Source organism: Onychomys torridus, chromosome 3 (genome assembly GCF_903995425.1).
Source record: "Onychomys torridus chromosome 3, mOncTor1.1, whole genome shotgun sequence".
NCBI lineage: Eukaryota > Metazoa > Chordata > Mammalia > Rodentia > Cricetidae > Onychomys > Onychomys torridus.
In genome coordinates this window covers 39,289,276-39,316,034 of record NC_050445.1, presented here as the reverse complement: position 1 = coordinate 39,316,034, position 26,759 = coordinate 39,289,276, and the positions used below count along the sequence as shown (strand labels likewise).

General features: G+C 39.9%; 1 protein-coding gene across 2 annotated transcripts in view; it reads right to left on the bottom strand.

The window, feature by feature from the left end:
- Positions 1–26,602, bottom strand: part of Copg2 (COPI coat complex subunit gamma 2) — a 121,932-nt gene extending 95,330 nt beyond the window's left edge. The window contains exons 1-6 of one of the 2 annotated variants that reach the window (XM_036180688.1): positions 26,449–26,602; positions 25,847–26,030; positions 25,331–25,383; positions 24,675–24,755; positions 21,643–21,714; positions 15,594–15,673 (exon numbers count right to left, since the gene is read on the bottom strand). In XM_036180688.1, coding sequence (XP_036036581.1) covers positions 15,594–15,673; positions 21,643–21,714; positions 24,675–24,755; positions 25,331–25,383; positions 25,847–25,928 — 368 coding nt within the window. In that variant the 5' untranslated portion in view covers positions 25,929–26,030; positions 26,449–26,602. The remainder of the gene's footprint in view (positions 1–15,593; positions 15,674–21,642; positions 21,715–24,674; positions 24,756–25,330; positions 25,384–25,846; positions 26,031–26,448) is intronic. The other variant, XM_036180689.1, reaches the window with a different exon arrangement.
- Positions 26,603–26,759: the final 157 nt, after the last annotated feature.

Genomic DNA, 26,759 nt, shown 5'->3' with positions numbered 1-26,759 from the left:
ATTTTTGCATTATTATGAAAAATATTTTTAACTATATTGGTATAATATTTATTAACTATATTGGTATAATGTCAAATTTTAACAATAATTTCTAGAGTAGTTTACCTTTCCTTTTATAAACTCAATGTTCACTGCTAACTCATTTTCTACAACGTACTATAGAATTCACTCTTAACTTTAAAGATTACTATAATTTGAATTTTTAATTATAAGAAATACTCATTAATGTTATGATCCCTAAGTTCTTTCAAGTCTGAAAGTCTGGTTATTGTCCCTGCATTAAAAAAAAAATGTTGCTTAGCAATTTGTAAACTACTCTTGAATCTCATTCTTTCTCTTACAGCTTTGCAGACACTGTCCCCATTCTTTTCTGACACTTGGAATTGTCATGAATGGCTAAAACCAGACTGGGTCACGTGGTCTGCTGTGGTCATTATGTAGCACAGGTTGGCCTGGGACTAGCTATACTGTGCAGGCTGACTTGGAATTCAGTCCTTCTCTTTCCATTTACAAAGTGCCAGGGCTGCAGACACCCGCCCCCCCATCTATGTTTAAGGACTAGCACTCTTCGTTTTCCAAGTTGTGCACTGGTCATTCTATTGCAAGTTTTGTTTGAATGCAGTACGCTATTTGAAGCTGTAAATTTCTTTCTTCATAAGCCAAGAAAATTTCCTTCTACTTTATCACTGAACGTTTTGTTTATCTATAAACTGTATTTGTCCCAGCAGTATCAAAGGTTTGCCCCTCACTTCCATTAAGTTACCCTAATCTTGACCTTTCCTTCCACATTACAGTAAATGTTTATTATATAGCAAGTGGTATTCTAGAGATTTGGATATGTGAATGAGCAAAAGACACAGATTCCTGCTGCCAACCAGTGTATATTCTAGCAAGGACAATCTAGGAACTATTTTAGGCTTTGCAGGCTGTCAGACCTCCTCACAGCTACTCAGTTCTACTACACTAACACAAAAGCATCCAAGCACAACACCCAGGGGAGGGGAGTATTATTCCCAAGCCTTAAGCCTGAAAGAAGTTTCCATGATTGGATGTCAACACTGTTGAGCACTATGAATTCTGTCTTTCTTTCTATGCTTCTCCCTTTAAGAATGAGAATGAGTATTAAGTGTGACTCTCTGCCCGCTCCACTACTATATCTGGGAAGCACACATGGAGAGACCTGTGGACCTGTGAAACTAGGAAGCAGCACAGTATTCTTCACTAGGAGGAACTATGCCAAGAAATTTGCCCCTATTACATTCTGACACTTTAAATGATGACATCTAGGACTTCTGAGCTAGAGTTGATATCATGGATTTTAGTCTTTAGAGGATATTATGAGAGGGAGAATGTATTTTATATGAAGGGCAGATATGAACTTGGGAGGACTAAATGCAAGGTTCCAAAGATACCCTGTTATTATTCTCTAGAATCTACAAATTTATTTTATGTGGCAAAGTTCTTTGTAGATGTGATTATACTAAACATTTTAAGATGGGGAGGATTCTGCCAGAATAGTGGGGGTAGGCACTAAATATAATCACAAGTATCCTTTTAAGAGTAAAGCAGGAGGCTGACACAGGAAGTAGAAGATGTGACAATGAAGCTCGAGGCAAGACACTACAGGCAGCCTCCAGAAGCAAGAGAAGGCACACAAACATCCTAGAGTGGCCACACCACTGACTCCAGCCCAGGGAAACTGCTTTTCAGAGTCGTTTTGTGTGCGCTGGTATCTGAGGTGGTCCCACGTGTGTCACAACAAGCATGTGGGGGTGAGAGGAAAACCTGAGGTGCTAGTTCTTGCCTTTCACCCTGTTGTTTTACTGCTCCATACACCAGAGCAGCTGGCCCAAGAGCTTCCAGGGAAGCTCCTGTCTCTGCTTCCCATCTATCTCACTACAGGGAGGCACTGGGGTTACAGATGCTAAGGGATTCAAACTCAGGTCCTCATGCTTACATAGCAAACTCTGCCCGCTGAGTCATCTTCCTAGCCTGATCTTAAAAAGAGTAATCTATCCTGCTTTTAAGCCACTAAGATGGTTAAGTTAGCAGGTTTGTTGTAACATGCTACAGCAGCATTAGGAAACAGGCTTGGCATTTTTCTTGTTGTTTCTAAAAAGGATCAATTAGTAAATATTTTAGAATGTAGCCTATCCGTTTCTTCAACACTACTCAAGTCTTTCATAACATGAAAGCAGTCATATACAATACATTAAAAATGGGTACGGTGGGTTGGCCTGCCTAGCAAACATAAGGCCCTGGGTTCGGTCCTCAGCTCCAGAAAAAAAAGGGTGTGTGTGTGGCTGTATTAAAATAAAATTTTATTTTAAAAGATTAAGCAGTGATTTTAGTCATGGCCCATGGTTTCCTAAATTATGGTCTTAGCTTCCCTGGCTGTAGAAAAGCCCTGCTCCTGCCAGGCGGTAGTGGCGCACGCCTTTAATCCCAGCACTTGGGAGGCAGAGGCAGGAGGATCTTTGTGAGTTCAAGGCCAGCCTGGTCTACAGAGTGAGATCCAGGAAAAGGTGCAAAGCTACAGAGAGACCCTGTCTCAAAAAGCCAAAAAAAAAAAAAAAAAGGAAAGAAAAAGAAAAGAAAAGCCCTGCTCCAGAAGGCTTACATGGGAACGTGCAAAAAGAACCGTGAAGCACAGCAAAGACAGCAGGTTAGTAGGTAAAATCAGTGTAAACAGGTTTTCTCCAGTTTGCAACTAGTTATTTAATAAGCAATTGTATGGTTGGGGTATGAAGTGTTATCTCAAAAGGCTCTTGTGTTAAAGATTCAGTTGGCAGCTAGTGGGCTATTGTGATCCTCTGATGGATTTGTAGCATGATGGCATCACTGAGAGGTGCTGAAAAGCTTAGGAGGGAACACTTGGTTGGAAGAGGTACGCTTTGAAGGGCATATTTTGTCCCAAACTTTTTTTCTCTGCTGCTTTCTGTCTCCTGCTTGCCCCAAATGGCCCTCTTGCACTACCTGCATCCCAGCATGATGATCTGCTTCACCAGGTATGAGACCAGAAGCAAGAGAGTCAATCAACAATGCCCTGAAGCCTCTGAAACAGTGGACTGAAGCCAAAGTCTTCCCTCCATTCTTTTCGTCAGGTATGGTATCACAGAGACTAAAAATTAACTAACAAAGCAATCTTCTAAGGAGCCTTAAACAATTCTCCCACATTTCTGTGGCATATAGATATGAGTTGTAAGTTTGTAATTCCACTGAATGGGAAACAAAATACATAATACAAGCCAGAAATAAGGCAGTATAAATTAAATGAGTTCAATCCTGCACAAAATTGCTCACTATACAACAGCTGAAATCAAAGAAGCCTGAAACTATGCCAAGTGGCTCAGAAGAGGCATCTAATACGGGATGTACACATCCTTCAATCTGTTTATCTCTATTAAGTCTAATCTACTATTAAAATCTCAAGATGGTAACCAGTTACTATTTCAACCAAAGCCTAAACAAAGGAAAGTGAGCAGAACACACAGTATGTAATCCTTGTTTCTACAACTCATTCTAAGGCTAACTGTCCATTGTAAGAGAGGCTGCCCATGTCGGAGTCAGTAGAGAACATACTCAGACACCAAATTCTTAGCACAAAGGAGATTTATTACCTGGGAGGGACAAGTGGTGGGTGGGTGGGTGGGTGGGATTGGAGGGGTAGTGGGGTGAAGGATGAGGGGGAGGGCTGCAAAGCAGCAGCAGCAAGTGCAAGCAAGCAACAAAGCAAGTATTTTTTGCAGGAGTGGGTTTTTAAGGAGAAAAAGGGAGGACTCTGTGCTAGAGTGAGTTGGTAAATCCTGACTGGACAGATTAGCCAAATAATGAGTTTATTTTTAATAAATGGTAAAATATGCACACCGAAATTGCTCTATTTCTTTACATTATCAGTAAAGTTTTTATTTATACTCGTTTTATATGTCTGGAGTCATATAGTTCAATTTCATAGGCAAAAGGTGGTTTTAAGTGGAAACCAATCAAGAAGCACTGGTATGGCAGTCATACATAAGTCACTTTCAGCTTTCTGAGGAATCACCCTTCTGATCTCCCCTGGTGACTGTACACTCCCATCAGTAGTATATAAGAGTTCCTTCCTCTGCATCCTTACCATACTTGTTTTTGCTTTAGTTTTTTGGTAATGGCCATTCTGACTGGAGTAATATTGGTTCTTGGTGCAGTTTTGATTTTTCACTGTCCTGATGCCTGGAGACACTGAGCTGTTTATCACATATTGATTGGTCATTTGCCCTTCTTTGGTTGGATTTGATTTTTTTTATGTTCTGCTTTCTGGTCTTTATCTATTCTGGACGTTAATGCACTGTCAGGTGGTTATCTGCAGAGCTTCCCTAGCACTGTAAACTGTCTCTTCATTCTACTGTGTCCTTACTGTGAAGAAGCTTATTGAACTGAACATCATAGTGCCTCTCAGTGCTTGCTTCTCTTTCCTGGGTGACTGCCCATGTCAATGTTTTCTTCTAGTACTTTCCAAAGTTTAGGGTGTCCCACTAAAGTTTCTGACCTATTTTTAGTTTACTTGTACACAAAATAAGTCTAATTTTCCTAGCTCCAGTTGTCAAAGAGGCTGTCTTTATCCCAAAGCAAGCCTTCAGCATCTTGTGCCAGAATCCTTTTGATACAGACGTGTGGGGTAATTTCTGGGTTTTCTGTGGGTCTATATTTGTGCTGGAATCACGCGGTTTTCTTTACTACTGTGACTCTGGAATATATCTGAAATCAGGTACTATGGATAGACACCTCCAGTCTTTTTACTCCGTGTGCTTGGCTATTGTCCTAGTCTACTATTCTGCTGCCGTGACACCATGACCAAGGCTTAGTCCTGGCTTACAGTTTCAGAGGTCCATTATCATCATGCCAGGAAGCATGGTGGTACACAGGTAGGCGCTGGAGCAGTAGCTGAGAGCTACACCCTGACCCATAGGCTGAGATAGAGACTCTGGGCTTGGCCTGGGCTTTTGAAACCTCAAAGCCCATGCCCACTGACACATTTCCTCCAATAAGGCCATATCCCCTAATCCTTTTAATCCTTTCAAAAGTGCTACTCTCAGGTGTGGTGGTAATGTGTTCCCCGAAATATTGTGTGTTCCTCGAAATAAACTTATCTGGGGTCAGAGAACAGGACGGCCACAATATTAAACATGAGGATAGGCAGTGGTAGCACACGCCTTTAATCCCAGCACTCGGGAGGCAGAGCCTGGAGGATCTCTGTGAGTTCAACGCCACATTGGAAATAGCCAGGGATGGTGACTTACACCTTTAATCCAAGAAAGAGAGCCTTTAATCCCAGGGAGTGATGGCAGAGAACAGAAAGATATATAAGGCATGAAAACCCGGCACCAGGCTAGTTAAGCATCTGGCTGGTTAAGCTTTCAGGCTTCTAACAGCAGTTCAGCTGAGACCCATTTTGGATGAGGACTCAGAAGCTTGCAGTCTGAGGAAACAAGACCAGCTAAGGAACTGGCGAGGTGAGGAAGCTGTGTTGTGTCTCTGATCTCCAGCTTTCACCCCAATACCTGGCCTCGGGTTTGATTTTATTAATAAGACCATTTAAGATTCCTGTTACACTCAGGTGACTAAGCATTCAAACATATGAGCCTACTCAAGCCACGCTTATTCAAACCACCATGGCTGTTAAAGATCTTTTTTGTATCCACATGAATTGAAGATTGTGTTTTCTAGTTCTGTAAAGCATGCTATTAGTCTTTCAACTGGTAATTATATTGAATCTGGAGATCACTTTTTGTACCCTGGACATTTTAAACATATCTAGAGACTTGAGTTCTATTAAAAGATTTGGGGATGTTGATGTTTTAGTTAGAAAGGAATTAACTCAGTTCCAGATCCTACTGTCCTATGCATGTTGACTTCAAAGTTAGTTCATATTTCAAAACATTTGCTGTGACTTTTCACATCTGTACTGCCTTGAAAAAGCACTCAGATCTTTCCAGATCTTCTAGAACTTTCCAATCTCCCTGAATGTCATTTTTGCCATACTCTCTGGCTATCAAAGACCTTTTTATCAGTTCTATTAACCAGAAACATGAGGTTATTCAGTTTTGTTCCTATGCTAATGCCCAATTTTACATAAATGGGCTCACTCTCAGGATAAGGAAGACTAAACAGAAAGTTGTTCATAATAATAAGAGTAAGTGGATTTCTCCATACTTGTCATGCACTTTTTTCTCAGGGTTTATGTGTCTATAATACCAGTTACATACCATAGTACAAGTGTTCTATCACTGGGGCTGGCCTCAGAAAAAACTAGAAGAAAAAGAGGAAAAAAGCAGTAAGAACTCTTCCCTGCATTCTGCAGCTCACAGGTTCTCCCCTGGCCCGCCTTCTTCAAATCTGTGCTCAGGCCAAAGAGGCAGACCACTCCTTGGAGCCCCTTTGGTACGGAGTCCTAACTACTGTTGTCTCATCAGTTACTTATTAAGTAATGCTTCCCCACCCCAGCCCCAATCCACCTGCTATAACTTCCTTTTGGGAGGCCTCAGAGTTTACTTTGTATTCTTACTGAAGTTTTTTTGTTGTACTGCTGGGAAAGATAGACTACAGTGTCCTTACTTCATCTTGGCTAGAATTAAAAGGCCCTGGCCTTCATTTCTATTCATTGTTGTTCACTAGGTTTTGGAGAAGATGTTTTATGATGTGGCCTCACTTTAATATCTCTCTTCAAGAGCCTGTCACAATTTCATTTGAAAAGGGAATAAATGTTAATCCAAATAATCAGGCTCACAAACAAGGTCTGAAAAAACAAAGGCAAGAAGACACAGAAAGTTCTCTCAACACCAGTTAAGTCGCACCTTTCACACCCGTAACTGTGTGGAAGGCCTTTCCTAGGATAGAGAGGAAGATACAGAATCCTCTGTCTTTTCAAGGGTTTCCAATGCCCTTGCTTTAAGGAGAAAAGCAAATCATGCCATGTTCACCTTCTGCAATATGCCTATACTTAATTTCTATAATTGGAAGACACTGTTCCAGCTTTAACAGTACAAGTAATGTAGGATACAGTTCTTACTCTCAAGACTAATGGTTCAGAAGGCAGAGAAATGTTTAAACAGTAGTGAACAACACACTAAATACTAGAACATACATACAAAACAGTGCTTTAGAAACAACTGAAACTGGTAAGACTGTCAAGCAGAATGGGGAAATCAAAACACAAAATACTAAGTGTCTGAGCTATGCAGAAAGGGAAACAGGACAACTCTAGGCATGAAAAGAAACATGTAAAAAGATACAAGGTATCAAATAGCACCCGGAGTTTGGCCAACAGAACTGCACTGATATGAACTCCCAGGATTCCAGTGTTCCCCTGACAGGAGGCAGGAGATGAATAAGCACTTCTGAAGTACAAACTGCAGACAGATGGGAGATCATTTAGGACTAGAAAGTTTCTCACAGCCAAAGACGGTGGACCTTCAAATATCAGCTGGAAATTCATTTTTTTGATTTTGCAATGAAAACATTACTAAAGATCTCTGAAAGAAGAATTTCACCACAGAAAAGACTGAACATGTCCCTGACAGCCACTCTTCAAACTCATCACCCAGGGACAACAGAGTCATTCAATCAGGAAAACTGGCTTAGGTTTGCAAGCTTCTTATCAAGTAAATGGGAAGACTTCACTTCCTAAAACTATTTTCACCCCTCAGCCAATCCACACATAACTGTACAACTTAAAATTTTACATGACTACAAACTCTACAACACATTTATCTCTCCCAAATCATGATTTATGAACTGAGACTAGAGATGTTAACTCCTCAAACTGAAACACCACCACCACCACCACACCACCCCACCCCCGTCTCACTTCCTTCCTCACTGCTGTACCAATTGCTTTACAGAAACCAGTAGGATTTATTTGGGCTCATGGTTTCAGAGTTTTCTGCCCACTATGATGAACAGGATACAGCAGAGCGGTTGAAGTCATGATGGACCAGGAAGCAAAGAGAGGGGAAATAACAGCATTCTGCTCACCTTCCCCATCCTATAGGCCTCCAGCCTATACAGGGTACCACCCACATTCCAGGTGGATATTCCTTCCTTAGTTAAGCCTCTCAGGAAAGAACTTTACAGACATATTCAAAGTTGTGCCTCACCAATCTTCTAGGTGATTCTAAAGCTACTCAGACCAGCAATGAAGATTTACCACCACCCCTGCCACACACATACTACTCCCAAGATTCAAGAACCATTCTTCAGAACTCAATTCCAGAATCCTAAGCACTCTTCACACATGAACTTAGAGACAGAACAGTATCACCAGACATTAATCTATATGACCAACTTTAAGCCACTAACAAAAATCTCTTTAATTTATTCTTTGACTAGCAATATAAACCAAAACAATCTAAGTGTTCAATTAGATAAAATTTGGCAAGTATGATAAGCATGTAACCACCTAAAATAAACTATTGAACATCTGTCTGCATGTCCATAGAAAACTCCCCATGCTCATTTCTAGGCAATTTCCTCCAAGCCACCAGACTTGTAACTTCTATGAACATAATGAGTTTGGGCTGTCCTTGAGATTTATAAAAGTAGAACCAAACATGATGTATTCTCTTTGTCATTTTTATTTTGTTCCAACATGAAGTTTTAGAGGTTTACTCATGCTGTTGTCTGAATCAGCAATTTGTTCCTTTTGTTAGCTGTGCAGCAGGCCACTGTGGAAGTATATCATATTTTGTTTATCTATTCTTCTATACACAGGCACTTTGGGTTATCTGTAGTCTAGACCTATTGGTAAATAAAGTTGCTACAAAATCCTTACATGGTTTTGTATGTAGATATATATTTTCATTTTCTATGGGTAAATACCTAGACATGTTACTGGTCACAGGGTTAATACATGTTTAACTTTACAAGAAACTGTTTTCTAAATAGTTATAATTCTACTATAGTGTATGTAGTGTATAGTGTAAGTAGTTTCAATTGTTCCATCTACTTTGTACTAGAGAAAAGTTTGTTCTTGTTGTTCTTATTTTTGTATTGCCAAGTTTCTTTAATTTTCCTATGGTATATTAGGTTATTAAGATTTTATTTGCATTTCCCTGATAAGAACAGTTCCATGTACGTATTATTCATTCACATATTGTGGGAGTCTACTGGGAGACCAGCTCTGACCTGCTCCCACTTTACGAAGGGTTCTTGGGTAAGGGAGAGAGGAATGAAGAAATGATAGATAGAAAGATAGACCTAGATGAGGAGAAAGACAGAGACACAGGATAGCTTCAGGGGGGCCCTGGGTCAATACCCAACACCCCAGAGGTTTATTCAAAAGGCTTTTTATAATATGCCAAGGGGAAAGGCAAAAGATCTCCCCCTTGCAAGATCAAAGCACACCATACAGCCAAGTGCAGACCCTTCTAAACACCTGGTAAACATGCCAGTGGTCAAATCATCTCCTTTCTCAGCCCTGCTGGGTGAAGCAAGCTCAGATTCTCTGACCCTGAGTAAGTTCTCACTAGGAAGCCTCTGTGAGTCTCCACAATATATATTCTATTACAAAGTATCTGCCTTCAGGTTTTTCTGCCCTCTAACACTAATGTCTATGTATACAGAATGGCCATCTGCACTATTTGTTTTCTATTCTTACTGTAATAAATTACCACAATTAGAGGCTTAACAGCACCCATTTATTATCTTACAGTTCTGTAGCATTGAAGTCCAACACAGTGCTTACTAGGCCAAAAACCACTGTGCCATGAAAGCTACATCCATTTCATCTGCAAAATATATTCAACCCATCCCAAGATCTCCCCAGACTGTAGTATCAAGTATGCAGTATCAACATACTACAGTATCAAGTCAGCCTAAAATCTCATCTAAGTTTCACTGGTTCAAAAGTCTCAATCTTATTATCAAAATCATCAAATTGGATTTGAGTGAGATCCTTGTCATTCCTGATGCAACAATTCTCCCTATCTCTGGACCTGTGACAAAAACAAAATGTAAGAATGCCACAGTGTAACAATTACAGATGTGCCCATTTACAAACAGAAAATGGAAAGATAAAAGTCATTGGCCCTCTGATGGCTAGTGTAAATTATCAACTTGACAAAACCTGGAATCTCCTGGAAGAGGGACCTTTGGGCATGTCTGTGGGGGATTATTTTGGACCTGCCCACTGTGGGCGGCACCATTCCCCAGGCAGGGGATCCTGGACTGTATAGGAGTGGAAAAAGCATGCTGAATGCTAAGCATTCATTTATTTATTGCTCTTTTCTTTTCTAACTGTGGACATAATGTCACTAGCTCCCTCAGACTCCTGCTGCCCTGATGGACTGTAACCTAGAACTCTGAACTTTAAAAATGTGACCAGCTCCTTCAAGTTCCTACTGCTTTGACATCCTAGTAATAACGGAGTTGTAAACCAAATAAACCTTTTATCCCTTGGATTGCTTTTGTCAGGGTGTTTTGTCACAGCAACAGGAAAAGAAACTAAGACAGGCCCTAAACAACTTATAAATCTAGCCAGGCAAAGTGCCTAAGCAGCAATCTAAGGAGTTCTCAGTGGCACTCTTCAGGCCTGAACCTCTGCCCATGCAGTCAGCCACCTCCACTTGGTCATAAGGTGCAGTTAACATATACTCAAAACTGAGTAGGTCTATTAGCCTATTTCCTATGTGCTGAATTCTGAGATGTTAAAAGCTTCTTCACTTTGTCCTCTTTGTGTTCCTTCAGGTCCAAGACAGACAGTAGTATTTCTGCTGGTATAATATACTCAAGTACCTTGTGGATCTACCATAAGTACAGAGAGTCACTGCATTTAGACAGAAGCTCAACCACAGACCTTGCCTTGATAATCTCTATTTTCAGTTTCTGCTTAAGGCTAAGGACTCACTATTGACCTCCTTAGTGTTCCAAATGAACACTCTGCCCTTTTCATCTAATTTTTCAGCACTGATGCCTTTCACTATTTCTCTACAGCATACTTTCATGACAGTGACTCTCTCAGTCTTAGAACCCTACGCCCTTTAGACAGAGAATTTCCAAAATTATCAAGTCCTACCTTTTTGGTAATTTGTGTTGTTGTTATTTCTTTGGTTTTGTGGTGGTTGTTGGTTTTGAGACAGGATCTCATGTAGCCTAGACCAGCCTCAAACTTGCTATGTTGCCAAAAATGCTTTGAACTCCTGATCCTCCTGCCTCTACCTCCCAAGTCCTAACTAAAGAAAACCTGGTTCTTTTTAAACAGGTCTCCCCTCAATTTACCTACTTTCAAATTTTACTTAACACATAAAAAGAAATCAGAATGCATCTTCAACACTTTGCTTGGAAATTTCATCAGTTAAAATCTAAGTTTATTTCTTCTAAGTCATTCTTCTCACATAATCACAGAATGTAATTTTGCTAAGCTTCCTGCCACTATAATAAAGATCCTCTTCCTACATTTTCATTTCCCCTGAATCCTCACTACCAGCATCTCTAATGCCTATGTTTCCACTAACAATCTATTCACAATGATTTACATATTCTTTAAGGTGATTTTTTTTTCCTGATCCTTTAACGTCTGCACATTTCCACTAACAGTCTAGGGCAGTGGTTCTCAACCTTCCTAATGCTTCGATCTTTTAATATAGTTCCTCATGTTGTGGTGACCCCCAACTATAAAATTATTTTCTTTGCTACTTTATAACTATAATTTTGCTACTGTTATGAATTATCATGTAAATATCTGTGTTTTAGGTGACCCCCATAAAAGGGCCGGTGACTCACCGGTTGAGAACTACTGGTCTAGGTTTTCCTAGCATATCCTCAAAGTCCCAAAGCTACTTTCAGATTTTCTGTCCTAGCAGCATCCCAGATGCAGGTGTAAGATCTGTATTTCTTTTCTATTCTACTGTTGCTATAAGAAAGTACCACAAAGTTGGAGGATCACAGTGATATTCATTCTATGTTGTAGTGAGTTTACAGTTAATGAGTTCATTTCCACAACAGGTCTCACTGGAAAATCAAGATGTTTGGAGGCCTATGTTATGAAAGCTATAGGGGTTTGCTGGGCTTGAGTATGACCTTTAAAGGTCCAGGTGCTGGAAGCTTATTGCCAGAATGGCAGTATGGATGTGGCAGAACCTGTAACAAATGGGAACTAGCACAAGGTACTTAAGTCACTGGGGACGCTGCCCCCAGAAGTGATTATTAGTCCCGTAAGATCAAGTTGTTATAACGAATAGAAATCCTGGCTTCCTGCACTCCTCTGACTCCAGGCCTCACCATCTGACCTCTTTCATATACACTCCTGCTATTATGATGTTTAATGATATTGTAATCCACAGAGCCCCCTGCAGAGGTCAAAGAGATGGAGCTACTCAACTGTTGAGGTTTGAATGATAAATGTCCCCACAGGTTCATGTGTTTAAACATTGGGTCCCCAGCCGGTGCTGTTTGGGAAAGGCCTGGAGCCTTTAGAAGGTGAAGCCTCATCAAAGGAAGTGGGTCACTGGGGCAGCTGCCTTTAAGGCCTTGTAGGATGGCCCATCTCCTATTTGTTCTTAGCTCTTGGATATAGATGCAATGTGACCAGGCCACCCTGCCTTCTCAACCTGCAGCCATGTCTTCCCACAGTAACAGACTGGACTCAACGGCAAACTAACCTTTCTTCCTAGCAGCTTTTTCAGGGTATTTAGCATAGCAACAGAAGAAACAAAGATACCAATCTTGAACTTTTAGCCACAAATGACTAAATAAACCTCCCTACTTCTTAAAGATCACAGCCCCAGGCAGTGTTTTAGCAACAAAAAAGTAAAGATGGATGAACCCATTTCCTCTCTGTCTCAATTTCAAAGGTCACCTGTGCTCTATGACTGAAGGCCCCTTTTTCTATTGTCAAATCTTTAACAGCATCTCTCTGACCATGCTTACCTCACATCTCTTTACTGACACTCTTCTGCCTCCCACTCTCGTTTTTATAAAGACACAGTGTGTGTGTGTGTGTGTGTGTGTGTGTGTGTGTGTGTGTGTGACTGAATGACATGAGAAGGATAGAAGAGGGCCTCCTCTCAGATCCCTTAGAGCTAGAGTTACAGGTGGCTGTAAGCTGCCCAGTGTGGGTCTGGGAATCAAACCCGGGACCTCTGGAAAAGCAGCAAGCTCTCTTTACTGCTGAGCCATCTCTCTAGCCCTCTACTTCCATTTCTAAGAATGCTTACCCTTTTAAAGGACCACATGAATAAACCAGAATACTCTATAGACTTTAACTGCCCTTTGCCATAGACTATAACATGTCCTCAGGTCCTGGGAATTTGGACATGGGCATCATCAGGGAACCATTATCAGGCCTATCATACATACTAATCACTTAAGAGCACTAGAAATAAACTATAATTATATCTAATCAGGCTCAGAAGGAAACATTAACCACTGAAAGGAAACAAACAACAGTTATTTTATCTTTAATTTTTCAAGTATTTAGTGAATTAAAAAATGTAACTGAAGGGTTTGTTTCTTGTTTGTGGCAGACACCATTAGTTGATTAATTCAACACTAATTTTCAACTCCTTTTTCCTTGCCTGCCCCTAGTACTTGGCCTAAGAAGAGTCATATAATATAGATGCGCCAAATGAAATCTAAAACTTGCTCAGGAAATGCTGCTGCATTCCTGCTAAAAGAGGCAGATGGTGCTGGTGCCCCTTGGCCCCTTCCCAGTGTCCTCCTGCTTGCACATGGGACACTGCCAGGAATTCAAGCATCTACTCTGCCATGATGGAGGACGTCCAACAGAATCCTAGTCCTGCCAGTGTCAAACGGGTGCAGCAACACCAGCCAGTCTGTGCCTGCAGACTCACAGTTCCACGAGGGGAGATACAGTTCTTCTTATGTAAGTTACTTTTTACATCTGCTTTTCTGACATTTCCATTGAAAGCTTTAACTGAAATTGTGTTCGACATAACTAAACATAAGCACCTTCCTTCAAAATGTACTTCATGTATGAAAACTATATTCAGTTAAATGAATTATAGTTAATCACTAAAAAAGCAACTATTTTTAAGTAATACTATATATTTTACTATAAATTATACAGATTCATTCTAAGATATTTAGAAATTACCAGACATTTAAATAAAATATTAGCCACAATTCCAAGCAGCCAAAGACAAATTACTATTACATTATTGTGTTCACCACATTAAACACATATATATACTACTACAACATTACTGTATTCACCACATTACACACATATATACACTACTTCTACTACATTACTGTGTTCAGCACCATATGCGACACACATATATACACTACTATTACGAAATTACTGTGTTAACCACGTTATACACATATATACACTACTATTACTATTACATATTACCATATGTTACATACAGATATAAACTATTAGTACTACTGGGTTCACTACCATAGTTACACACATATATACAATATTTCAAAGTCAAACTCAAAAATAATTCCAAAAGCTTGAAATATTTCGTGATGTGAGTATTACAAGACTAATTAAGTAATTTAATTCAATAACAGAAACACAACAGATGAGTAATTCAGAATATAGTATTACTGGGGATGAAATTCTCCAGTCATAAATGCTGCCTAAGTGCTTTCTAGAAAACAAAGTTCATTTAGAACTCTACCTCTGTGTACCAGAGCACCAGTCTTCCTTGGAGGAATGTAACAATACTTCCTTGCTCTTTTGCTGATCTGATAAGTAAATATATTATACCTCATTCTTAAATATTTAACTTACTTATTTTGGTTACTAGTTTCAGAGAGTAAAGATATTTAGATCTTTAGAATGGTTATTTTGTGAACTATCCCTCGGTATTTTTTTAAGGATAAAAATTCTTTATATGTAAAATGATAACTTTTGATACTATTTGTTCTAAGTATTAATACCTATTTCAGTAAGCAGTTACTTTTCAGTTTTGCTTTTATTTATTTTTATGAACTTAAAAGATATTTTTATGCCTGGTATGGTGGCACACGCCTTTAATCTCAGCACTTAGGAGGTAGAGGCAGGTGAATCTCTGTGAGTTCAAGGCCAGCCAGGGCTGTTACAGAGAGAAACCCTGTCTTCTTGAAAACAACAACAGCAACAGGACATTTTATTTTATGTGTATAAGTATCTGTTTGCAAGTATGAATGTTTATCACGTGTGTACCTGGCACCCACAGGAACCAGAAGGTGTTGGATCTCTGGTAACTAGAGTTACAGATGGTTATAAGCTGAACTCAGGTTCTCCACAAGAGCAACAAGCACTTGAGCCATCTCTCAGCCCCAATTTTTATAAACTTTTAAAAACCAACCCACAGCCTAGTATCAATCCCCTTTGTGACCCTCTTAGCAGATAGGGATGATTTTTGTATGATGACAATCATGTTTTAGAAAAGAATGGTTTAAGATACAATATTCTTACAAATTCTTTTTGACAGTCAAAAAGAAACATCAAATCAAGAGAATAATGAATATCATATATGACAATTATGTTTTGGAAAAGAATGATTTATGATAGTCTTATCAATTCTTCCTGGCAGTCAAAGAAAGAGAACAGCAAACATTCCACAAGTACATAAGTATTTGATCCCAGACTATTCACATACCTGCTTGTGACGATGATCACATCTTCAGAGATGGTGGCCATTTCTTTGATAGTAAGGTAGCACATTCTCCTCAATGTTTGCTGAAAGTGTATTTATGGATTATAGAAGGTTATTTGTAAGGTAATTATTTTAATTTTTAATTAAATTATTTTCTTTTTAATTATTTTAAGTAAGACTTCAAGTATATTAAAAGAGGTAATCTTAGACCAGCAAGATAGCTCAGTGGGTAACTGATGGCTTGAGTTTAATCCCTAGAACCCAAATAGTGAACACAGAGAAGCAACTCCCACAAGTGATCTACTGACACACACATGAATAAACATCAAAACAAATAAGAGAGATAGCCTTTAAAATATCAACCAAGCCGGGCGGTGGTGGCGTACGCCTTTAATCCCAGCACTCAGGAGGCAGAGCCAGGCAGATCTCTGAGTTCAAGACCAGCCTGGTCTACAGAGAGAGATCCAAGATGAGCTCCAAAACTACACAGAGAAACTCTGTCTTGAAAACCAAAATAATAAAAAAATAAAATATCAACCAAAACTATCTTTAAAAATATATGGATATTTAAAAGAAAACTCAAAATACTACTATTTCTTAAACAAAAACACCACTTGATGCACTGACACCTGAGGCAGAGACAGGTGGATCTCTTTGAGTTCACAGCTAGCCTGGTCTACAACGCAAGTTCTAGGATAGCTAAGGCTGTTACACAGAGAAACCCTGTCTTGAAAAATCATGTGTGTGTGTGTGTGTGTGTGTGTGTGTGTGTGTATACATATATATGTGTGTGTGTATATACATATATATATATCTTCTACAATGATATAATTGTTTTAAAGTGATAAAGACTTGTCTCAGAAAATGTATTTTTAAGATTAAGAAATGTGTATGCAGAGGTAACACTAATTCTGTTTTCCCCTCCATTCAAATACCATTCTCCTAAAATGACTCATTACTAGATAATCAACTTCCATTTTAAATTATCAAAATTTCCAGGTGGACACCAGGATCCAAAGCAAGCCAGTCACAGCAACAAAGCTTCCAGCCCAGCTCTCCTCAGTTGCATCTCTGGTTCACTTGCAGACCCCAGGCTCCTTTAGTCTGTCCATACTCTTCTAAGTACCTTCAGCGTCTTTTAAGTTCAGAAACTCACACACATCAGACCCAGTTCCAGAGCCTAAGCGACAGAGAAAACCTGCTTGACACCACTGAGCCCAATAAGAAATGAGAAGAGGAACATGAAAATTCTCAGTGTGATTTAACACAAGAAGGAAGGGAAGGAAAGAGAGGGAATGGGGAGGAGGGGGAGAAGAGGGGGCAGGCAAGCACACAACATATCAAAGCCGTACAAACACAAAGCTAACAACAAGAAAATGGTAAATAGAAGTCAAAATTTCAGAACTAGAACAAATTCCATTCTACATAAAAGACCTAGCATAAAACGCAGATGAAAACTGGATGTGCAAAATCAGCCAAAGTAGAAGAAAAAAATGAGTGCTCAAGTTAGCCATCTTAAGGCAAATGAAAATTAGATTGAGACACTATCTCATGCCCTACAAAATGGCAAAATTTCTAAACATTAATATGGCAAAGTGTTGTACATAAATGTATTTTTAGCCAGCAAAACACATTATGTAGATAAATACACAGAAATGTTAAACAGAGTATGAATCAAAGTTTATTTTTAAAAATAGAATTTCACAGAATAAGAACAATTTGTATGTAATATATATGACAGGGCTTGCATCTAGATTATATAAACTATTATAACTCAATAACAAAAGCACAACACAATTTTTTAAATGGGCAAAGGATTTGTTAATTTTTTTTTTTTTTTTGGAGCTGAGGATCGAACCCAGGGCCTATGTGCTTGCTAGGCAAGTGCTCTACCACTGAGCTAAATCCCCAACTCGGATTTGTTAATTTTTAAAAATTAGTTCTCTGAGAATTTCATATATTTTGATCATATCCACTCCCCCTCCCCTTCCCTATCTACCCAACTTTGTGTCCTTTTCTAAATTTTTTAAGCCCAGCCAGTCCAACTTATGCTTAGGGAAACACGTGAAGAGACATTTATTCAAAAAGACATGGCCCGGTGGTGGTGGTGGCACATGCCTTTAATCCCAGCATTCGGGAGGCGGAGCCAGAGCCAGGTGGCTCTCTGTGAGTTCGAGGACAGTCTGGTCTACAAAGCAAGATCCAGGAAAAGGCGCAAAGCTACACAGAGAAGCCCTGTCTCAAAAAGCCAAAAAAAAAAAAAAGACATGAATGGCCAATAATCACATGAAAAGACTGACCCCAAAATTTTACTATGTAGCCATGGACAAAATACAGAAATTCCCAGATCAGGGGTCCTGACAGTGAAAACAAACACTCATACTCATGAAGTATAAACATGGGATGGATGTCACTGGATGAGGAATAGTATATAAAGAACAGATTCTAAAAAGTATATTCTACAGGTGCAAGGAAAGCTATTCCACATAGTAATTCAGACATATAACAAGGAATGAAAATTAGGAAGGAAAAAAGTATCAAAGACAAATTTGAATGAAAGGGAAAAAAAGATGTACATTTAGAAATATACATAAACATGTCTGTTTACATATTCATATATATGGTAAGAGTCTCTAAGACTGTCAGATTTCCCACAAGCAGGGAAAAGACAAAGATGAATATTAGACTTTGGTAAGTTCATGAGGCGATTCAGGGTAACTGTCAAAACAGAAGATATTATCTGATATGTAACAAGCCTTCTGTTTGCTGTTTTTCTTTGCGTCCTCAGCGCTGTCTCAGACTGCTTCTCTCTCAGCTGTCCTGGAGTGCACTGATTTCCCTCCCTTTACCTCTCTCTCTGGTACAACACTGTCTAAAACGGAAACTTGCTGTGTTTTGTTCGGGTCTCTAGTATTTATGGTAGCAGGGTAAATCCAGCCCTTCACCTAGCTGGAAACAGACCAGAAATGTGGACCTTAACATCAAAACATGGAGTCATTTATCTGAAAGAACTGTTCTTTTCCTACCCTTCCTTCTGCTTCTTTCACTGGTGATTTCTAACCCTCGGCAGCACAGTTAAAACTACAACTAAAGAACACAGTCTGTGTGGGTTGTTCCTTTGAAATGACTTGTCTGTTATTATTCCAGTTCTGTAAACACCGTTCTTCATTTACATAGAAAGTTAGATAAATCTGTGTGTCTGTCTGTCTCTTCTCTTGTTCTCATTCTCTTACTTCACTTTTTCAATGGGACTCACACTGTGACACAGGCTAGACTCGAACTCACTTGGCAGTCAAGAATGGCCCTAAACTTCTGGTCCTCCTGCCTCTACCTGCCAAGTGATTATAGGTACACACCATCACTCCTGGTTTAGGAGGGGCTGGAGACTGAACCCAGGGTGTCATGCATTCAAGTCAAGCACTCTACCAACTAACCAGTATCCTCAGCTCACTCCTCCCCCCCCCCCCCCATTATTTTGGAAGATAAAAAAATAATAGGAAAAATAATGAATCGAAAAGCTTGATCCATGAAGATATTTAAAAGATATAAACCTCTAGATAAAACTCTAAGGAATACAAGAAGATGTAATTTACCCATATCAAAATGATAGACACCACTACAAATTCTACAGACATTATTTAAAAAAAAGATTATGAGCCGGGCGGTGGTGGCTCACGCTTGTAATCCCAGCACTCAGGAGGCAGAGGCAGGCAGATCACTGTGAGTTCGAGGCCAGCCTGGTCTACAAAGTGAGTTCCAGGACAGCCTCCAAAGCTACAGAGAAACCCTGTCTCGGGGAAAAAAAGAAAGAAAGAAAGAAAAAGAAAAAAAAGGATCATGAACAATTCTATTTTCCATCTTCCCACAAACTCAAGCTTGTGCACACACACATACACAGCCATGTTCTCTGACTCTTCATCAGAAAAAGTCCTTATCATTACAACCTTCTTCCATAAATGTTCCTATCCTTCTATCGAACTGAGATCTTCTGTTCCCTAAGGATTGCCCTGCTTTCTTTCTAAATGGTGGCCTCCAGACAAAGAAGCTACTCTTCTCTGCTTTTCAGCTTGACACCACCTTCTTTCAGTGCACCTTCTTCACTGAAATGTTCCGGATTTGAAATACTATGCCCTTATTCTATATCACCTACCTTCATTCATTACAATGGTGACTCATCTTCACTGTCACAGCCTCTGTCAGTGACAGCCACCAATCTTGGCTTCAACAACCCTGTTCACTCTATCATCACTTTTAACCCCTTAATCCTATAACTATTTGCTGACCCCATCTGGCCCAAAACCAGGTACAAAGCTGCAAAATCACAGCCACATACAGCCTTGCCTGACTTTTATAATAGCAAGTCTAAGGGCCCTATTCCAACAACTTGAAATGCCTACTTTTCTAGTCTAATTCCTGGAGGAAATCCCTAATCCCCTAATATTCACAGTGGCTCTGCTTCTTTAATTGAACCCTGAATTGTTGGTACAGGAAGTTATTAAAGGAAAGCATGTCCTGAAGGCTAGGAAATTGAAATTGCTTCTCTGTTTGGACTGAAGACATCAATGATCCTGTTTCTAGAGAATCAGGGAATCTAAGTAGTCCATAGCATGAAATAGCATAAATATTTAAGTTATCATCTGCAAAGACCTATAGAAGACAATGTTTTGGGTAAATAAGTAGTTGTTGCCAGAGTACATTTTAATAAAAACTAAGGTGTTAAAACTTAAGATGTTAAAAGTAACTTGTTTTGGGGGCTGAGAAAGATGATTCAGCAGGTAAAGGCACTTGCTACCAATACTGAAGATCTGAGTTCAATCACTGGGACCTTCATGGTGGAAGGCGAGAACTGAGTCTTGCAAGTTGTCTTCTCCAAAAGGCACATGGCATGTGTGCACACACACATCACACACATACACATACAAATCTTTTCTTGAAAGAAAATTATGAGCTTAACAAGTTTAAATAGACAACTGAAAGTCTGTGAAGGAACCAAAGATCCTCTCTGGTTAGGGGTGTGTGTGTGTGTATGTGTGTGTGTGTGTGTGTGTGTGTGTGTGTGTGTGTGTGTGTTTGTGTGTAAAATAATATATATATATATTATATATACCATATATATAATACTGTATAACAGGAAGCCTTTTGCCATGACCATGTGACCATAAAACAGGGAAAGCATATCCTGTGGGAAGTTTAATTACAAAATAAATTGAAGCCATACCCCTGGAGAACTTGATTGGCAAGGAAGAGGATCTGAAAGTGAGGTAGAGACAAGATTCTGACAAAGGTACCTAAAAGCCCAAATTCTGCCAAGCATCTTTTGTCAATACAAGTAATCTTTGATCTGAGGGGATCTGCCTGAGCATATATAGAAGCCTCCCTTAATATAACTGTCTTACAGGAGTCTTGTTGATTTTCCTGAAGAACTACTCCTAAAATTTTCATTGTCTAGACATATGGACAGACTCAAATCCCTGGTGGTCCTGGGAATTGGACACAAAATATAGCCTGTGCTGATATACAGTATGTATGAAAAGAATTTGGCAAATATATGCTAACAGAAAGCTAAGAAATATATATCCCAGAATCCTACTCCTGGGTGTCTCTGTGTTAAACCTGGGCATAGAAGAAATGTGCCCCATTATTCAGAAACCAGAAGGAGCGCAGCAGCAATTATGCTCTAAGCACTGAGGAGGCCCAGGGTGCTGAGAGGCAGCTCCAGAGGTGCCGGCAGGCTTACTACTGTCCCAATCCAAACCCAGCTCTTTTCAACTGCCAGCCAGCTGATCATTAATCCAGGCCCACAAACCACTAGGAACCAACAGATGTAGACCTACAGGTATCAACATTTCCCCTAATGACTTCAGGCAGCTTTATACCATGTACTGTAATTCTTCCACATTCACATATTGTTTAAAAAGCATTTGTAAGTTTTATAAAGATAAACAGTTGTAAAGTAATTTTAAACATTTCAAGCAATGCTCTTTAATTTGGAACACTCTAAGTTCCCTGGGGAAAATCAATGTTTTCATCATAAAGGGATAAAAAGACTTACATCATTAGATTGAAACAAGCGAGTCATTGCAAAGAAGGCTTCTGTAGCTTCCATCGTTCCAAAGGGCTCACCCTAAGTAAAATTTAAAACAACCTTTTAAACTAAAAAATATAGATGTTAAGGATTTTCTCTGTATTCCTCAAGAAATCATTTTTAATTCAGGAGATCTCTTTATAAACATTCTTGGCAACTTTTCTGCTTTCAATTTAGAAACCTGCAGGGGAGAAAAACCCCTCAGGGCCATTTAGAGACTTGTTATTTAAAATAATTCAAAATAGCATACCACAGTTCTGGAACTGGAGTCTCTACAGACCTTTAACAGAAACTGCCTCAAGGATTTACAGGGAGGCAAAACATGACGGGAAGTAGAATCTCCAATCAGCATTGCACTATAAGGTCACACAACCTAAAAGCAGGGATTACACCTTGTAAATTTCCACAATCTAATGCCTGGCACATGCCCAGTACAGGACAAGTGCATCATATATATAAAACTGTAAAGGACTGCTTATGAGGAATCCCAGAAAATATGGTAAAATAGGGTCCAAACCAAAAGAGAAGGATCTAGATTCACCTTATTATTATGTTTCAAGGTGCTATAAGAGCCCAAGAAACTAACCTAAACTCTTAGAAGATGATTTAGATCTTACAATTTTTAATGTGAATAACAGATCATTTAGGGACCTTGTCAAAATACAGTCCCCTTCAGTGAAATCTTGAGGGGACATGACATTTTTCACTTGGTACAAGCTCCCAGGCATGCCAATGCTGCTAATCTGGCAGTAGCTCAGCTAGACAACTTAATTCACTGATTTTCAAAACATTTCTGGTCACAGACTTCCTCAAATATTACCATTTCAACACTTACTTCTTTCATTAACAGTGATCCTATATAGCACATTGGGCTCAATTTGTTTTCAGAGTTCAGATTTTCCATAAAATACAAGTAGTCTTATATCCATTTGCCATGGTATAAGAATTTGATCAAAAATAGGTCTCAGGTTTAGGATGAAAGACAAAGAAAAACAAGAATTTACAACTATTCCAGTGTCCAACTTGCTTATCAGCAAGAGAGAGAACTTTCTTACTGTGAAATTTAACAAATACCCAAAAGCCTGTGGGATTCTTCAGTCATGTTAGAAAAATCTTATTACTTTTTGACTTACAACTCAGAATATGTGTCTGACAGAAACTCTGTCAACTCTGGTAGAAATTCGGAAGGTTTTTGTTTTTTGTTTTTGTTTTTCCCTCATAATGTTCTACCAAGAACCAGGGAAGGAGATAAAATAAATGCTCCCAAACCTGTTTACATTACCAAGTTTATGCTCGTTCTCCTTATCAAGACAATTGTCTCAACATGAGTTGCTCTAAGAAAGAGATATTGGCCAATTCTGACTTTGACCACTTTGAATCAACTCTGACTAATCCAAATTCTGCTGATGCAATGGAGTTAGCCACTTTGGACACATTACAACATATGTAACGCAAAGTTAAGTTTGGCTTAAACGTTCCTAACATGCTGCCACAGTAGGGTTATGCTATTCATGAACAGATGTCTTTTTTAAAATTACATGCTTATTTCTGAGTCTTCATTTGCAAACAACAAAATTTTGTTAAATCTTTAGGTCTTTAGTTATAAAACAACATGATAAAAATGTTCTTTTAGAGGCTGATGAGATGGCTCAGTGGATAAAGACACTTATTACCAAGGCTGATGACTTGAGTTCAATCCCCAGACCAACATGGTAAAGAGAACTAACCTCCACATGCACTTGATGCAAGCACACATAAAGTTAATGAGTAAATGTAAAAAAAATAAAATTTTTTCTTAGAATTTAAGTTGGTAAATGTAACATATTTAGCATTACATATAAATATCTTAGGTATAACGAGGTATATAGGTTTGTATATAAATACCTATAGAGATATATATTATCTACAAAATAAAATCATATTTTCTAAGATTTTTAAATGTTTGTGAGATTGTATTTACAGTTTGAGGCAAAAGCAAAAAACAAAATTAATAGCAATAATACAACACAGAATTAAAAACTTTGGGGAGGGTTTTATCTGCTATAATACCAGTACATAAGATACAGCAGGTATTCAATAAAACTTGCTGAGTTACAAATGGAAAGTACTTCTAAATACAAACTATGTACCTAACACTATTATAATAATGGTATTATGATAATATGGTATTATCAACTGGGTGCAGTGGCACACACCTTTAGTCCCAGCACTCAAGAGGCAGAGGCAGACATCTCTGTGAGTACATGGACAGCCTGGTCTACAAAGCGAGTTCCACAGAGAAACCATCTTGGGGGAGGGGGGTATTGTTATAATCCTCATTTACAGAAGAGAAGTAACACACAAAATTACTTGTCCAGAATCACATTGATAGTATTAGTGTAATAATAATACTCATATAAAACCTGAACATTAAGACAAAAACTTCAACATCTCACAATTATACCAAATAAATAAGCAAACAATATACTTGAAATCTGTCTGACTTTACACTGAATTTTCAAAGGATCTCAAAATACATGTAAACTGATCTGGAGAGTTGGACCCAGGTTTGATTCCCAGCACTGATGTGGTGACTCACAACTGTCTGTAACTCTAGTCTCAGGGGACCTGATGCCCTCCTCTGACTTCCATGAACACCAAACACATACATGGTGCACATACATACATTCTGGCAAAACATTCATATACATAAAATAAATAAAACTTTAAAAAGTTAAAAATAATTACATGTAACAAGTATATTCTAAGTATTATTTGTTGAATTCAAATCACTATATCTATTGAAATGTACATTTAGCTGGCTTAATACCTCATGAATTTAAGAAGAAACATAGTCCTTATATTAAAGAGTTTTTATACATTATTGTTCTAAACAAACACTGTGGATTTTCAAATTTCCTAATTTTTTAAAAAACAGTTCTACCTTTCAGTAAGTATTTCACTCTGGGTCACAGATTTCTGTCCTAACACACAAATCTAAGGAAGTCAGAATAGTTTACCTGGTTGAGTAAATACAGAATCTTTGTCAAGATATGCAAGCATCTTCTCGGATTGATGGGGGTTTCATTGAATATGCGTGCCTACAGAAATATGCAAAACAGTATGCTATATATAGTGTATTTTCTATCTCAGAGGACAGCAAAACATCTTTAATAACATTAACAGCATGTTAGTACAATATCCAAATACTGTCAATTGTCTATGCTCTCAAGTTATGATGGTATACAGTAAGTAACTGGATGTGACCTGGACTTTCCTATCTATACTCTCTTATTCCCTTAGGTTGACTACTTCAACTTCACAGACTTTAAAGACTTTACCAGAACCTCTGTCTACATATGAACACCAAGAGCTTAGCATCTGTAAACTCTCCCAACAGCCTTGCACTTACCACTATTTCTTCTGGTATTTCATTATAATCCCCCAGCACACAACAGAGCCTTATGTCCGTATATCTCTATAGTTCTAGACTGTCCTTTCCCTATATCTATCCTCTGTACTTGGTTACACTCTTCCATAACTTTTAATATATAAATGAAAAATGAATTTCTTTCTTTGATCAAATATGAGGAAGAGTGATTTTTAGCCTGTCAGGTGTGTCTACGCCATCATTCTCAAACAGAATGGACAAGGGACTGTACACATCATGCCATACCTCCTGCAACACAGCACTCTTCTCCAAATGCTGGAAAGGATTGGAACCACTACCTATAGTACAAGAAAAAGAGAAGGTCTTCAGTAGCTGTCCTACATAGACTTTTCTAGAGAAGGATATTGCATGCTTGGGAAATCTCACCTAAACAGGATGATCCCTTGGAAGTCACAAGGACAACCATTACTAATATGCAAATAAATTGGATGAAGTAATTTTTATTCTGGTACAGATTCTGTCATTGACATACTGGGAGAACTTAAGACTTCTCTAGATAGAAGAACCCTGTCCAAAATGAGGCCTTCATCCCCTGCTTCCCCCTCCCCCATCCCATGAATGTTAACGAATGTGTCGTTTCCACCACCAAGAGTAATGAGATGACAGGACACTATGGATTTCCCTAAAAGCAAGCCCTATTTTATGTGTTTCACACATGTACTGAAGCAGAAAGGAACAGTTTCGCAGAGAATCACAAATGTAAAGAGGCCATGCAGGATGAGGCCATGAAGGTCCACTAACCCAACCTTCCACCACACTTGTGAGAGCAGCTACCACTGAAGAGCTGAAGATTTTTTTTTTTTTTTTTGAAGAGGCTTGGCATCTTCCCCACTTTGCACTGCACCACAGACAGGTATCAACACGCAAGTCACTTCTGGATGCCTGCGCATTCAATGAGCTGTGTCCCACCGGGCAGTCTTAACCCCTGGGAACAGGAGAATCAAGGCCCTTCAGAGTCCATAAACACGCAACCCTGGCCCGGTCGACCCCAGCCCCAAAAAACAAGGGGTGCTCGCCCTGGGGCCTAACCCCACCAGCAACCCCAGGCTACCGGGACATGCGTGCGCACCTCCTCGCCCCCCGACAGGGCCCCGCGGAGGGCCGGCTCTGAGGGGCTCAGCCGGGGGGCGGGCGCGGGGGGCGGGGACGCGCTGGGGCGGAGCCGCCGGGCGCTCAAGGCGACACCCGGGCCGGGAGCGCGCGGCCCGAGGGGAGGCCCCGGCGCCGGGGGAGGGGTTTCGGGCAGACCCCTCCGCTGCGGCCGGCCCCCCGGAGCAGGTGGCTGCGGGCGAGGGAAGGGGACCTCTGCGTTTGAGGGTGGGCATCCGGAGCGCCGCGCGTACCAGACTCCTCGTCCTTCTTGTCGAATTTTTTAATCATCTTGGACGGCTTCCCAGCGCCCAGACCCACCGCAACCGTCCCAGGCGCCGCAGCCGGCGAGCGGAAGACGCTGCAGGAAGGCCGACCCCGTATTCTCACACCGGTTGGCCGGCGGGCCGTCACTCGGGGCCAAGGCCCGCCCCCCTCGGGCAGCCGAGGCCGCCCTTACCCCCTAGGGACGCAGGCACGCCCTCTGCTCCGCCCACTGCCGCACAGGGGCGGGGCCAGGCGCTGCCCCGAGGCTTGCCCCGCCCCGCTTCCCAATCTCAGCAAC